Source organism: Petaurus breviceps, unplaced genomic scaffold (assembly GCF_028583685.1).
Source record: "Petaurus breviceps papuanus isolate PSGF00001 unplaced genomic scaffold, PetGlider_PUasm1.0 91041, whole genome shotgun sequence".
NCBI lineage: Eukaryota > Metazoa > Chordata > Mammalia > Diprotodontia > Petauridae > Petaurus > Petaurus breviceps.
The window spans coordinates 40,989,500-41,005,137 of NW_027187400.1; the positions used below are offsets into that span (position 1 = coordinate 40,989,500).

The 15,638-nt window shown below is 52.0% G+C and overlaps 1 protein-coding gene across 3 annotated transcripts; it reads right to left on the reverse strand.

The window, feature by feature from the left end:
• Positions 1 to 935: 935 nt before the first annotated feature.
• LSR (lipolysis stimulated lipoprotein receptor) lies at positions 936 to 12,410 on the reverse strand. 3 transcript variants are annotated; one of them, XM_069078573.1, is made up of 11 exons: positions 12,215 to 12,410; positions 10,433 to 10,521; positions 9,582 to 9,928; positions 8,242 to 8,361; positions 7,083 to 7,139; positions 5,401 to 5,547; positions 2,484 to 2,660; positions 2,218 to 2,277; positions 1,959 to 2,090; positions 1,196 to 1,806; positions 936 to 1,085 (listed from the first exon to the last, which is right to left on the reverse strand). In XM_069078573.1, exons 1-11 carry the CDS (start codon positions 12,284 to 12,286, stop codon positions 1,050 to 1,052), a joined length of 1,848 nt encoding a protein of 615 aa, XP_068934674.1. In that variant the 5' UTR covers positions 12,287 to 12,410; the 3' UTR covers positions 936 to 1,049. The 3 variants fall into 3 exon arrangements, with proteins under 3 accessions (XP_068934674.1, XP_068934672.1, XP_068934673.1); XM_069078571.1 differs by lacking the exons at positions 10,433 to 10,521; positions 12,215 to 12,410 and adding an exon at positions 11,896 to 12,132 and having other exon boundaries at positions 9,582 to 9,926; XM_069078572.1 differs by lacking the exons at positions 7,083 to 7,139; positions 10,433 to 10,521; positions 12,215 to 12,410 and adding an exon at positions 11,896 to 12,201 and having other exon boundaries at positions 9,582 to 9,926.
• Between the last annotated feature and the right edge of the window lie 3,228 nt (positions 12,411 to 15,638).

Here is a 15,638-nt window from a genome sequence, read left to right on the forward strand (position 1 = left end):
GCCCGGGGAAGCAGCGGCCTGGCCTGGGCCTCCCTCCCGCGCCCGCCCGCCCGCCCGCCGCGCTCGCTTTTCACAGCCCGCTCCTCCCGCCCGGATGCTCCGCGGCCCCGGCCCCGCACGGCCGCCGATCGCTAGCTGCTACCGCCGCTTTCTATTTTTCCCCCTTTTTCCCCTTCTTTGCAAGAGCTGCGCGCGCGCAGCGGCGGCGGCGGCGGCGGCGGCGGCGCGAGCCCGGAGCCGACGCGGGCGGGGGCTGGGGGGGGGGGGGGGGGGGGGGGGCAGGCCGCCCTAGGGAGCGCGCGCGCGCTCTGCCTGGCTCCGACAGGCCGGGCGCGCGCCGTCCTGGGCCTCAGCGCGGGGCCCCGCTCTTCGCCGCTGCGCGCTCCCGCTCTGCGCCGCGGGCGATCCAGGGCCTGGGCTCAGCGGGGGTCGGAGGCACTAGGGGCTGGGGGACGGCTGGTGAGGGCGTTGAGGGTGCGGGGGCCGGGGGGGGGGGGGTCAAGGGGATACACTACGTTCTACGGATGGAACGCGGGCCCGGATGGAACGTGCCGAAGGCCGCGAACTGAGGCATAAGCTCCGTCCGAGGGGACAGAGGGGATCGGGGAGGAGAACCTGGGTAGTGGGCTAGAAAGGGGTCTGTTTGGAGATTCTGGGGGCGCGCGCGCGCGAGTTCACGGAGGTGGGAGGGGGTAGTGTTGTGAGGGGAAGGCCCCAGGCGCATGCGCTAGCCTGGGCGGGGCCGCGGCGCGCACGCAGCGGGGGAAGGCCGGGGCGAAGCCGGAACGGGCCGTTCCCAGAGGCCGGGGCGGGTCGGGATCGCCGCCAGGGGTCGGGAGCTGGAACCCCAAGCGGCTGATCAATCCTGCTTGTGACCTTCACTGCCCTCTCCTCCCCGCACCCCCCAACCCCAAAACAAGCCATCGAGACCGTAGCCAAGTGATTAAAAACTTTATTGAGCATAAGCAGAAGAGCCTCCCCCCTCCCCCCCCCCAGAGACACGTTAAAAAAACACAAAAACTACAAAAGTCGAAGAGAACTGCAACGGGTCAGACCACCAGGCTTTCCCGGCTCAGGGCTAGGTTCTGTAGGAAGCAAAGAGAGAAGGTGAGGGGTGTGCCTCGCCCTGCGGCCGCCCCTTCCCCCCAAAGGTGTCCCCCTACCCCGGGGCTGGACCAGGGCACCCACCACTCACCTTCCTGAGCCGCCTTTCTCGGGAAGACTGTGACTCCGTTTCGGTGTAAGGAGGGGGTGCTGGGGGGTAATAGGGCTCTTCCTCTTCCCTGGGGGGTCTCCTCCTCTCCCGCACCTCCTTTTTCCTTAGCACATCTTCCAAGAAGCGCCCATCATACTCGGGGTCTCTGGACCGGCTGTGGCTCCCAGGTGGGTCTCGACGACCATCATCCAGGGGTCTGCCCCGAGACCTGAAATCATCATTGTAGGGGTCTCCAGAGCGGGAGTAGAGGTCATCCCTGCTGCGACTCCGGGCAGGTGCATAAGGCCGGCCCCGGCTTCTTTCAGAAGGGGATGTCCTTCCCGATTCCAGGGAGCTGGGTCTGGCCAAGTCATCCAGGGCATCCACCGAGTGGGCTCGGGGCCGCCCTGCCGCCCAGCCTCTGTCTCTGTCCCTGTCCCTTTCCCAGTCCCGATCCCGATCTCGATCCCGGGGACGCTCCCGCTCCCATCCTCTCGGGCTTCTTGCAGAGTGATAGTCTAGGTCCTCATCTTGGATGGGGGTGAGGGCAGGACCTCGGTGGGGCCTGGAGCTCCTGTCATCTTCGTGAAGGGAAGTCACTTCACTCATGGCTAGAAGGGCAGGTAAAGACTGTTTGCACAGGGGGTTTAGACAGCACCACCCTGGGCTGAAGGGCACCTGGGCAAGGGATGGAGAGGACCCAAGCCTCCCCTCTCTGGTACTCAGGGATCCCAGCCCCACCCCCCACTCCCAAAGAACTCACCCCTCTCCACACGGCCATTGGGCAGGCCAGGCCGGGAAGGGTCAAAGTTAGCAAGCTCCTTCTCCATGTAGTACAGCACCTTCATGGAGTCATCCTGCTGATTGGCCTGGATCCGGTAACCGCTTCGGATTTCTGCAGGGCAGGGGAATGTGAGGGCCGAGGATCTCTCCCTTGGACCTCACATCCCAATGTTATCTCCACCCTTTCATCAAGACCCATTTCTGGGGCCAGCATCCAGATCTGAATGTTTGACTCTTACCTGAGTTTCTGGTACTCTCTGTGTCATGAAGTAGGGGCACCTGGGAGCTGTGGCCACCAACTGAGGGAGAGATTTGGTCAGGATCCAGCCTTCCTCTACACCCTTCTTTTACCCTGAGACTTGGGCATCTTATCCCCCAAACCCTTCCCTGAGACCTAGACCTTCACCTTATTCTGTCCCCTTCAAAGTCCTGTCCCCAAGAACCCAATCCATGCCCCCCACCCTTCTCCTAACACATGAAGGCTTCTGCTTTCCCCAGTCTTCACCTGAGCTCTGTTGGTCAAAATCCCCTGCAAAGCCGTTGTGGAGAGGACCCATTGAGATCATGGGTGGAGCGGAAGCACCCTTGACTGGAGCAAGATGAGCATAGGTGCTGGGTGCATAGACACTGGGTGCGTAAATGCTTGGGACCCCCGAGGTGGCAGCTTTACCAGCAGCATACACTGGGAGAAAGGCGGAACATAAGTTTCTTGACAGCAGTGAACAGTTCTTTATTGCAGCAGAGGGCCTCAAACATGGTAAGTGCTTATGAAATGTTGAATTAACAAGGGAGGGACACATGGATATCCTTGCCAACATGTTCACCTCCAAACCCCCCTCCCCCAAGGTTCCTCACCAACCCCTAATGCTATGATGCACTGTCATCAAGGGAAGGTACCTGAAAGGGGGCCTGAAGGGAGAATCTGAGTGTAGTTAAGGCTAGCCCCCCTCCCCCTCCAAGGTGACTGGAGTCTCACCTGCAGCTGTACACTCTTATGCTCCTACTCCCTGATAAACTGTCATACAGAGACTACCTGTCATACCTTCACAACGAACTTTGGGGAGAGGAATATTGTTTCTGGCATCAGAGGCTATGGCTGATCACAGGAGGGAAGGAAGCAGATCTTCAAGCCAAATGGACATGGGGATGGGTCCATATTTAATTTGGTTCTCAATTATGTATGATAACCCATCAATTTCCATCCATGCTTTCTGATCCAGAGTGTTCCCTGGAAATAGAATGCCTACCCGGGGATGCTGGCAGTCATCTGGTGAGGGGGAAGGAAGATGCTAACGAGGGGTTGGGGGAAAGGCTGCAATTAGCAGTTTACTAATTAGCAGTGGGAACAGCTGCTTCTTGCTGACTCAGTGGGTTTTGTTAGGGTTGGGAATTAGTTGGCCTGGTTCTGATTCTCCTACTGACTGTGTGACCTCTCAGGGGTCCATGCCTTAGTTTTCCCTATCTGTGAAATGAAGCTAACAACCTCTACCCAGCTCCTCACTACCACTGGCTGAAAGTCACTTTTTTGACAAAAGCCCTTCAAGAATGCCATGGGCAGTAATGGTAGAAATCCAAGGTGGCCCTTACAAGCAACCTCTCTACAGTTCTTGATTTGGTGGGTGACCTTGGACAAACAACTTCCCTTCTCTGTAAAGGAAGGCAGCTGGACTGAGATGCTTTCTACCACTCTGTGCTAGGAACATATGAAAAATGGCACCAAAAGGAAAAATACAGCTTCCTGCAAAATTCAGCTCAGATTTCACCTCCTCGAAGAGGCCTTTGCTGATCCTCCCCTTCCCCTCCCCAATTCAGCATCAAAGACCTACTATGTGTCAAGGGCTGAAGATAGCATGACAGAAATAAACAGTCTCTGCCCTCAAACCAGCAGACTGGCTGGCTGGGGCAGATGACGTGTGCACACGTGAATGGAATCATACAAGACAGACACGAGGTAACTGGAGGGGGGAGTGCTGGCAGCTGGGGAGGAGAAGCCCCCGAATGGAGCTGCACACAGGCGGCAGGATCTGGGATGGGCAGAGAGGGAACCCTCAGTACCTTATGTGTGTGGTATTTTCATGGACAGACAGTTTCTTGAGCACAGGTGTTGCTTTGTTTGTCTGTGTATCCCCAGCACCCAACAGTCAGCGCTAACTAAATGCTTACTGATAGTCTGGTATCCAGTAAGAAATGGGTTTTCGATGGATAACGTACCCTCAGCTGATAATAGCCACTACCCATAACTAAGGATCCCGAAGGCTGAAGACTGACTTTGTTTTAAAATGTAATGTCATTTCCATTTTATTGGATTTTTTACTTATTTTGTTAAATATTTCCAATTACATTTTAATCTAGTCTGTTGTTGAGCTGTTTAAGTCATTTCTGACTCTTCATGACCCCATTTGGGGTTTTCTTGGCAGAGATATTGGAGCAATTTGCCATTTCCTTCTCTAGCTCATTTTACAGATGAGGGAACTGAGACAATCAGGGTTAAGTGACTTGCCCAGTCACACAGCCAGTGGTTTGCCATTTCCTTCTCTAGCTCATTTTACAGATAAAGAAACTGAGGCAATCAGGGTTAAGTTACTTGCCCAGCATCACACAGCTAGTAAGTACCTGAGTCCACATTTGAACTCAGGTCCACCTGACTCCAGGCCTAGCATTCTATCCACGGTCTCACCCAGCTGGTCAGAGCTACACGTTTGATACCTATAAATCCAAGCCACTCTTTTTAAATTATTTAAAACTACTTGATATTTAAAAGCAAACAAAACCAAAATCACAGAGTCAAGAAAAGAATCCCATTCTCTCCAACATGCCTGATCTGGATACAAGGGAAAATCTCACTATCTATTAGGAAAAAAAAAAATCAGCCATTCCTCTTCTAGACACCTGCTTATGACAACTAGGTGGCGCCATACTGGACAGAGTGCCAGGTCTGGAGTCAGACTCATCTTCAAATTCAAATTTAAACTCAGTTCAAATCCAGCCTCAGACACTTACTAGCTGTGTGACCCTGAGCAAATCACTTCTCCCTGCTGGTCTCATATTCCTCATCTGTAAAATGAGCTGGAGAAGGAAATGGCAAACCACTCCATTATCTCTGCCAAGAAAACCCCAAATGGGGCCGTGGAATCAGATGTGACAGAAATGACTAAACAAAATGGTTTGGGAGTTTATCCTTGAAATGAGTCCCCAAACCCTGACCACTTTGTAATCTAATAGGCCAGATTATCCCCCCCCCCACAAAAAAAACTTACTACCCCCTCCCAGAAACTGACCTCTGCCCAACAAACCCACACCTGCTCTCTCTATAAGACACATCTATCACACACATACCTGTCCTCACACTGTTTCTGATAGTCCATTTTCACCCTTGCTGCTGCCTGGTCCCACCCAATAAGGGCCCCCAAATCAGTACTCACAGGCTGCGGGACAGCAGCATTTGTCCGGGCAGCAAGGACATCGTACGTAGCAGCAACACGTATGGGGGCAGCACTGGCACCAGCAGATACCCAAGAGAAGGAAGGCCAAGAAGGCAGCCAGGACAATGACAACCACGAAGAGCCAATCTGTAACAAAGGATGAGGCCAGAGCTGAGGTCCTAGGGGGTCAGGCAGGGCCAGAGTCACACTTAACAATGCGAGGCAGGGGAAGGGCAGGGAGCCACTGGGGCCGATGATGCGCCTGCAGCAGCAGCAGGCAGCTAGAGCAGACTTGGGATCTGTCCTCACCCACCAGCGCTACGGGCTCCATTACCAGCCTGCTCAGAAGTCATTCACGCAGTCGCGCCCTTTCCAGGGCTCAGTTATGCTGATGTTTTAGGGCTTTTTGGTCATAGGGAGAGGAAGGGATAATGTGGGAAACTATAGTAATGTAAAAAACCAAAGACACAAAGAACTAATTTTTTACAAATCGTGGAACTGAAAATTCCAAGGACAACTTAGACAGTGTTCATCATCACAATGCCGTAGGCTACAAGTCTCCCAAAGACAAGTGGTGGAATACAGGTGCAGAGTGGGACATGCTTTTGTCAGATCCAGTCACTGTGTTGATTTGTTTTCCTTAAGTGTATTTCCTTGTTACAAGGGGGTGCAGGGTGGATGTGGGAGTCACTAGGAAGAGAGGATTATGTTTTGGATTTTTAAAAGAGCATTAGTAAAATATTTTAAAGGAATTCACTGAGTTTTCATTTGAAGATCTCTGGAAGACTAAATTATGAGGACCAGTAATGGCTTTCTGTTTTTGGCCCAATGTTCACTGAATTCAGTTGAACTTGAGCCTGTGAAATCAGAAGAGAAGGGGCTGTAACTCCCATTTCCCAGATAATGATAATAGCTAGCTAGCACTGACCTAGCACACTGGTGTTTCTGAGGTGCCTTTTACAAATATCATCTCCTTTGATCCTCACAACAACCCTGTGAGGTAGATGCTATTACTATCCCCATTTTCCAGTTGAGGTAAGGCAGCAGATGAAGTGACTTGCCCAGGGTCACACAACCACAAAGTGTCTGAGGCCAGATTTGAACTATGGTGTTCCTGACTCCAAACCTACTGCCTATCCTCTCTGCCATGCTACATATCTGAAATGACAGCCTCAGAGGGGTGAAGGACCTGCCCATGGTCACACATAGCTAGTAAGGAGTAGAGCTGGGTAGGATTGGAATCCAGGTCCTCGCCATAGCTGGCCCACATTCTTCCACACACCCTACACTGGACTCTTCTGGACTTTGTTGGATGCTTTTAAGCAAATCTACATCCCCTGAGCTCTCAGGGACCAAGGCTGAAGAAGCTGTCTGGCATTGAGTTTGTAGCTTGGGACAGTGCACAGGGGAGAAGAGAACCTGGCTGGCCTCCCAGAGGGCTGAGAGGGAGGGAGACACACCATGTTCTAGAGGCCCAACACCCACACCACAGTCCCTAATTACTATGCTACCTGGAGCCCAGGAGACCGGTTAGTTTTTGTTTCTGAAGGGGTAAGGGTAAGAGGCAGGATAGTAAGAGCATTTAGGTATAAAAAGGTGAGAAAGATGACAGGCAGTGGGGAAGGGGTTTGATCTTAGGCTGGTAGCTTTAAGGAAAAGACCCCCTGGCCTCCACCCCATACCTTCCATGGACCCTATCTGAAAGTCTGGTAAGAGTTCAGCCACCCCTGAGGTCCTGCCTGGAGGGACAAAAGAGAGACATGATTATTCCAGCAGGAAGCTGGCCAGGCTGGGCAGCCTGGTGGACTCCTCCCCACCCCCAGCCCACCATGGCCCTGGCTCCTGGCTGTCTGGTCAGACAGAGCCCTACGCATGCCACCTCTATGCCACGTGCTGAGCTTATTACCAGGACAAGTGACCTCAGGCTGCCCATGAGCTCTGGAGCAGGGTATGGCCCAGCCTGGCCCCTGGGCGCAATTCTCACAAAGCAGCACACGTCCATAATGTTTCTGTGCTAAAATGGCACCTTATGACATTCACAATCACATATACTGTAAAATATGTGTGTTAGCCCATCAATATATATGGACCGGCATGTCAATATATATCTGGCATCACTGTATCGTGTAGCCGGTGGAGCTGGGTAACATGCAGTAACAGAGCCACAGCCGGTGCCCTTGGGGGAGACCTAGACTGAGTGGCCAGGCTGCCAGCTGTCCCTGCCTGCCACCACCTCTGCTTCTGCAGTGTTCAAGATCAGAGGACATGAGACCTGTTCCCAATGATGCAGAAGGACAAGCTGAGCTCAGGGACTGAGTCGGCCCTGGGATGGCCAATGCCTGGTTGGTGCTGGGTTGGGCTGGGGAGTTTTGTAGCATGAATATGACAGCCGAAGGCAGAACTAGGCATGAAGGAAAGAAAGCGGCCGGGAGCAGGAGAAGGGAGATCCAGCCAGCTCTCTTGGTTTATCCACACTGACGGAAGGTAGGCAGGCAACCCGTAAACACCAGGGAATCTCACCTCCTCCTCCTCCCCTTAAAAATGTCTTTGTTTTGGAATGCATACTGCATCGGTGCTGTTTGAGGATGCCCAATGGTCTTCCTCTTTTAGTCTGAGTCTCTTCTGCCATAGATGGTGCTCAGTTGTGTATAAATCTAAGGGTGATGGGGCTGGCAAGGGTAGGAGAAGCTCAAGCGTGAATCAGACCAAGGAAGCAGACAGACAGACAGGCAGGAGATGAAGGAAGGGCCTCTCAACACCCCCACCCCACCATCACCCTGCCCCCACCCCAAAGTGACTCGAGGTGTGGGGGCCCCAACACCTCCATTTTTGGCCCCTTACCAAGGACGATGAGCTCAGCATAAGCCTCATTGTTGCCTAGGAGGTCCAGAGTAGAAACCACAGAGCAGTAGTAGACGCCACTGTCTCCCCAGGAAGTCTGATCAAAGGTCAGGTCAGCATCTGTGGCAGGAAGACCGAGATATGAGGGAATAATTGGAAGGGGGCAGGGAGGAGCTTGTAGGCCCTGGTTTCTCAGTCCTACCCTGGCACTCTCCCATCTCTCCTAGAGTGCCTAGAGGGGCTAGGCACAGCCCAAGTCCCTGTACATGCCCCATCTAATCAGAGGGGCACCAGATAACATGTCTCTCAGGCTCACTATCTGGGCCATCCTACCATTCCTTCATTGGCTTGGGGAAGCCTCAATTTACCATGGGCCCTAGAATGGGAATGTGTCTGTCCCTCAGCATTTCCTGTTTCTTCCTGGCCTCACAAGCACTAATTACATCCACTGAGCCACCCACCAGAGGTGGCAAGGCCAAATCCCCTGGGGCTGGAAGGTCAGGACTGTAGCCAGAGGTAAAGGGGGGTGGGGGTGGGGAGAGGGGGAGGCCATAGACAAGGCAAGACACCTGCCAACCCCTTAAGCCAGGAGCTCCTCACCTTGGCTTCACACACTTGGGCTTTCAAATATTTTGATGACTGGATTTCAATATAATTGGTTTCCTCATTCATCCATCCTCAGTAAAGGTCTTCAGGCTACACCCCCTCCAGGCAAGGCCTTTGTTACTTCCAGGGGTTCTTAGCCAAGACTCCATCCCCCTGTGTCTCACTTTATCTTTCCAAATCCCACCTCCTCCAAGAAGCCCCAATGGACATGTGTGTTCGCATATGTGTGTGTGTACACATGCACTCACATGTACCTTTGAGTGAGTACACAAGGGGGATGGGACCTCCCAGCAGGTGACCCACCAGGGACTTAGGACTTGTGAGATTCAATGGATAGTCCTAACAAGGTCAAGTAAGGCAACCCAGCAGTTGGCTGCAGAGCCAACAGACAAGATTTCATTCATTAATTCATTCAACAAACATTTACTGAGCAGCTTTGTATGAGGCACAGAGTGAATGCTGAGCTCAGAGGACACTTCAGGACTGAGCCCTAGATGAAAACTCAGCTCAGATGAAGGCTCCCTGGCCCAGAGGTCTGGCTCTACCACTAAGCCACTCTGGGAGTCAGAACAAATCCCAGGCCCTCCCTGGATGTGTTTCCTCCTCAATAACAAAAGTGTGTGTGTGGGGGGTGCTGTTTACACTAAAGTCCCTTCCTGTTTAGCATATTGAAGGTAACCTACCCACCCCTCACCCACCTCTCCTCCTCCCATACCCTCCTCCATCTTACGCACCCCCAGTGATGGTGATCCGTCGCCCTTGGTAGAATTCGGCTAGAGTCACAGTGTTCCCCTGCTTGGTGGCCACCACCCTCACCGTTCGGGAGCTGTCCTGACACTCCACATAGGGGTTGTACCCTGGGTTGCTAGCGGCGAGCTGGGCATTAAGCTGGCTGTCAGAACTGACTGAGGAGAAGGCATCAGCAATGCGATCCCGGCAGAAGGACTTATACTTCCAGACGACGATGGGAGGGCTCTGCACCGAGGACATCTGGTAGGAGCACGGAAGGGTCACAGGCTGGAAGAGGATGACCACTTGGAAGGGCTTGGACACCGTGACCTGGACGCAGCCAACGGGAGCTGGGAAGTCAAGGAGAGAAGTCAGGGCCATTGAGGGATGGAGGCTCAGTTAGCCAGGTTAATCACCATCTTTCACAGCTCTTCAGCATGTTTTCATATTCATTATCTGTTTGATCCTCAAAACCAGCCTCATAAGACACGCAAGGCAAGGGATTATTAGTTTGTTACAGATGAGGAAACTGAGGCACCAAGGAATGATGAACTGCCTAAGGTCATAAAATACTGAATATCGGACCAGTGACTAGAACCTCATCTTGACTTCCAGTTGGTTTATTGAGAAATCGCTCATGGTGCAGTCAAAGAGCAAGGTCTTAGACGTCACTAACATTTACTAGATCTGTGCTTCAGTGCCCCCCCCAAACTGAGCAGGACCCCTGAGAAGGTCAGATGGCTCCCCTGAACAAGAGCATGCCCATGTATGGATGGGGATGGGACTGGGTTAATAACAGCACCTCCCTCCCAGAACCAAACAAACTAATAGATGAAAATAAAGCACTTTGCTAACCTTAGGCTGGGGGTTAATGCTATTATTGTGGTTGCTGTCATTCAATTCTAGGTATGACAATTTGAAGGACTTTGGAAAGCCAGAGCATGCCTGGAGGGGAGGGTGACCAACATGGAGAAGAGCCTTGAACTCATCTCACAGGAAGAGCAGTTGAAAGCACTGGGGATGAAGAAAAGACTGAGGGGACACATAAGAGCTGCCTCCCAAATGTGAAGGGTGGTCACAGGAGAGCCTGGACTTGGGGCACAGTCCTCTCACAGAGCTGTCCCCAAGTGGCAGTGACTTGGGGGGGGCCTTTCCTTTCATAGGAGGCCTTCACACAGAGGTTGGGGTCCTCAGACTATTCAGACCAGAATAGCCACCAAGGTCCTTCCAGTGCCCAAATCCTGTGATTCTACTTAGGGAGAACAGTGTTAGAGAGAATACCCACATGGATAAAACTGAGCCCAGATCTACCATCACCCTGGACAAGTCACTTTAACCTCCAAGAGAAGCAAACTATAGGTCCTTGGACAGAGAGAATACTTATTTGAGTGCAAAGCCACTTACTAAAGTAATACATATCGAATTATTTGGAGGCAACCTATGCTGACCGACTTCAGGTTCTCAGTTTTCTCAATCAGCAAGCACTTATTAAGTGCCAACTGAATAACCTCTAAGGTCCTTCCTATCTCTAAAATCTTGTGAGCTCCGGCCTCAGTTTCCTCATCCGTGAAAGATAGAGAAAACTAGGAGGTGGGGGGCGGGGGCAATGTTGGACAGTGTCAGAGGATCTGGTCCTCAAACCCTAGCCCTAAACCTTACTACTCCGGGCGAGGTACTTAACCTTCCCAGGCCGAAACTGCCAAGGAGAGGCCTGGCCCAGATGGCCTCTCCAGGAACTACCAGGGTTCTAAACACTTGCTGATTGATTCATCCTGACTTTCACCTCCCAGTATTGTCGGGAGGAAAGCACTTTTCCTTAAGAATTTGCAGAGCGTCGGAAGGAGCGGAGCAGAGGTCAGTGGTGGTGGCTGTACCCACTCCAGCTTGGCCCTTCCTCAACGAACCCCATCCAGCTGGGCTCTGCCAAGTGCCCGCACTTCCCGCTAGCTTCCGCACGCACCTGTTGCTACCCCACTGTCCCCAGCCTCCCCGAGAAGGGAAGCTATCCATCGCCCGCTCGGCTTCATCTCCCCCTCCCTCACGGCCGGACCCCGAAGCCCCGCAGGGCACCGATCCCATTCCCCCCCCCCTCCCCTGTCCATTGTCTCAGAAAGGCAAGAGTTGCGGGAAGTTTCGCTTCCTGACTCCCGGTGGGGGCGGGTCGCTCCCGCTGCCCCGCCCGCCCGGGAAGTCCCCTGAGGACAGTGGTTTCGGTCATCCAGGGCCGGGGGAGGGGGGGGGGAAGAGGGGAAACTGATGGGGGAGGGGGCCTTGGCCCGGGCAGCCCGCCCCAACGCCCCCAAACCCACGGCCGGATACCTGAGCACCAGGGGGTCAGCAGAAGCAGCAGCCAGAACAGATACAGCGCACTCCGCCGTCGCGGGTCTAGCCCTGGGGGTGTTGGGGACGCGCTCGTGCCCCCGTGAGGTCCGCGGGCCGCCGGAGCCATGGGACGTGCGTACGCCTCCGGCGCCGTCCACTCCCAGGTACCGCGGGACAACAGAGGGGATGGAAGGGATGGGAGGGGACTGGACGCCGCCAGGGGAGGGGGCTGCGGGGGCAGGGGGCGGCCTGTACCAAAGCTGGAGACGGGAGAGGGGGGGAGGCACCCGTGCACACTCAAGCCCCGCCGGCTCACCTGCCCATCCTGCCTCCTTCTCCTCCCTTTGCGAGAATTTGAAAGAAGAGGAAGAAAATCCAGATTCTCCATGTTTAGCTGATCTCTCGCCTCTGAGTTGACCCAGTAGGGTCCCTAATTTCCCACCCCACCCCCAATCTTTTTTTTCCCACTTTGGAAATGGAACGGCCCAGGTACACCCAGGATGGGAGGGGTGGGATTTGAGGGATTGACCCCTCCCACCCTCTCCGGAGCCCCGGAAATGGACCGGTCCAGGTGCGAGACCAGGGAGGGCGACACCAAAGGACTGATGGATGAAAAGAGGTGGGAGGGCGCCCCCCTACTTCTTTCACTAACTTTCAGTCATAAAGAACAGATCTCAAGTTCTGAGAAAGGGGACAACAAGTAATGAACCACCTGTTGAGGGTGGGCGGGACCTGGCAGCTCACCTGTCCGTCCTCCCCCACAGTGACAATGGACCGACCCAGGTACTTAGAAGGGAAAGGGATCGGGCGGGAGATTCCAAATGGGCATCCCGTGGGGGTAAACAGTGATTGGCTAAACCTTTGACTAGTAGTTCAACACTCTCAGCTTTCTTCGCACAACTTTTCTTAGAGCCTTTTCCCTCTCGAGTCTCCGCCTAATTAAGTTAATTTAACGGATTAACTGATTTTCATCAAAGTAAAACTCTGGACGTATCCCTCGGGTACTGAGGGTAAGTGGGCCACTATCCTCCTTGGGTACCCTCCCTCCATTCCTAGTTTCATGGTACAGCTCCCAAGAGTCCCTCCCTGAGGTCAACACCCCTCCTCCTCCGCCCCTTGCCCGGGAACCTGAGCCTCTTAAAGGGGCAGCTGTGGTGCGAGAGTCTTTGCCAAGTCCGGCCCACGAAATGAATACCTTTGTTCTCCTAGGCTTCCTGGCTTCACCTTCTCAAAGGGGCAGAACTCGGGGGAGACTGGCTCTTCCTGCCACCTGGTGGATGTGGCAAAGAAGAACAGGAGAGGCTGGGGGGGGGGGGGGGGCCCGGGGGTGCCTGGGATGCTGGTCCCCAGAGCCAATTCCTGGTCCCGTATTAAGACCCTCAGAAATCTGGCACCGACCATCCCTATATCCTAAGACTTTCCCTTCGGGACAAACTGGACGTTCGTCCCAAGGTCCCTCAGCCATCGGTTTCACTGAGTTTTTCTTTACCCTCCCTACCGCTGTGGGCCTCAGTTTCCTCATCTGTAAATTAAAATAATTGGACCAAATAATCTCTAAGGGGCCCTTCTAAGCTCCATGGTCCTCTGACTTTTGCTTACACCATTCTCTGTGCCAGGAATGCCTTCTTCCATGCCCCACCTTCACAGCTCAACCGAAATTCTTCTGGAATGCCGGTTCTTATCTCTCCTTTGGATGCTATAGCAGTTTTCCTTTGCTGAGACCTTTCCTGTAGCACCTATCACTTTCCCCCTTAGATATACTGGCTCAGCTGAAAAATTGAAATCCTGCTTCTAACACTTTGATATTGGGTAGTAGGTCACTTAACCTCTGGACCTCAGTTTCCTTCTTTGTGAAATGAGGAAAATAATATGCCTGCCCCCTGCCTATATTATAGTATTTTATTTTATCTATATCTTTATCTATAATGTCACAAGGGCTAGTATCAGAATTGACCTACCTGGTTTTGGTTTAAACACATGAGAATTTTGTATTGGCCCAACATTGGGAAGCCTTGGCATATCACTATGAAATGGCAATTTCTTGGTCCTCCTACCCCTTCCTCCACAGTGCTCAGGATAGCAGAGGATTTGTGGCAACATGTCAGTTAAAAAAAAAAGAGAGAGCATTTCCCCATTGCATTACAGTGGGAAAAAGGACATTGTACCATTTCTGAAGGGTCAGCATTTCTGAATACAGCTACTGAGACATGAGCCATCACTATGGTCTTGCTAAGGAAAACCTAGAAAGGGCATCTTTTCGTTAACAAGGCTTTTTTTCTTTAGAAATAGCTAAGGTACCGGTACCTAAAATAACTCTTGGCTGTCTTACAAATACTAAACATATTTTCACTTTTTGAAGAGTAGTTCAAATTATTCAACTAAATGGTACAATAAGGGGTGGGGAACCTGTAGCCTCCTCTAGGTCTTCAAGGGAGGCCCTTTGACTGAATCCACTTCACAGGGTCCTCAAGTGCAGCCCATGAGGATATATGGCCTTGAGGTCAAAGGTTCCCCACCCCTAGTCTTAATGATGGTTTCAATCTGAAATAATATGTATATTAGCCCTTGACTATAGAATCTAATTTATGAAATTCTAAGGAGAATGGAGCTTGTAACTTTTAGCACTTGAGTTCACAGAAAATTTGGTTTGTTGTTTTTAGTAACAGGTCAATCAGCAGTTGGCCACACACACAAATTTTATTTCCAATGAAGTAATTGTTTTATCTGTGTACTTCCTTCCATACAGTATGGATGTTCAAAATGTTGTAACTTAATTGCAATAAGTCATTCAAATATTTTCTTTTTAGAAGCTAGTGCTTTTGACTCTCTAGGTGACATCATATTAATTTGGGACTTCCCATGAGGGTGAGAAAGCTCTGGCATTTCTTCCCCTTGGTATCATGGTGACCATGCCCACGAAGGCAACCTGCTTTGGGGATTTTTCTGCCCAGAGAGCTTTGTGCATGGAATCCTGGCTGTCTTTGTGTGTGTGTGTGTGTGTGTGTGTGTGTGTGTGTGTGTGTTTCCATTTCCTTTTTTTTTTTTTTTTGCCTTTTGGAGGGCAATTTGGGGTTAAGTAACTTGCCCAAGGTTACACAGCTAGTATTTTTGTGTGGGTGTTATGTCTCAGGCTGGAACAGAAGAACTCTGGTCCTCCCGACTCCAGGGCCAGCGCTTTTACTGACTGCACCACCTAGCCCCCTTTCCATTTCCTTTTTATAAACTCTAGTGGCTTCTTGTCACGGTCAAGATCAAATGGGAAGTTGTCTGTTTGATATTCTAAGCCCTTCATAAGCTGCCAACCCCCTTTTCAGTCTTTATACACCCTTTCCTCACCAAATGCTCTGTGATTCAGTGATACTGGCCCCCTAGCTGCTCCTCCTACAGGACACTCACTCCCACCTTCTGACTGGGAATTTTCACTGACTGTCCCCCATGCTTGGAATTCTCTCTCTTACTCATCTCTGTGTCCTGGCCTCCCAGGATTCCTTTAGGTCCCAGCTAAAATCCCACCTTCAGCAAGAAGTCTTTCCTGAGCCCTCTTAATTATGGTACCTGCTGATTATCCCGAATTTATTCTGTAATTCTTTTTGTTTGCACATTATTGTTTGCACATTGGCTCAGTTGGAATATGAGCTCCTTGAGAGCAGAAACTTTTGTTGTTGTTTACCTATTTTTTTATCCTCAGCAAAGTGCTGGCACATAGTAGGTGCTTAAATAAAGGATTGTTGTTGACTTGA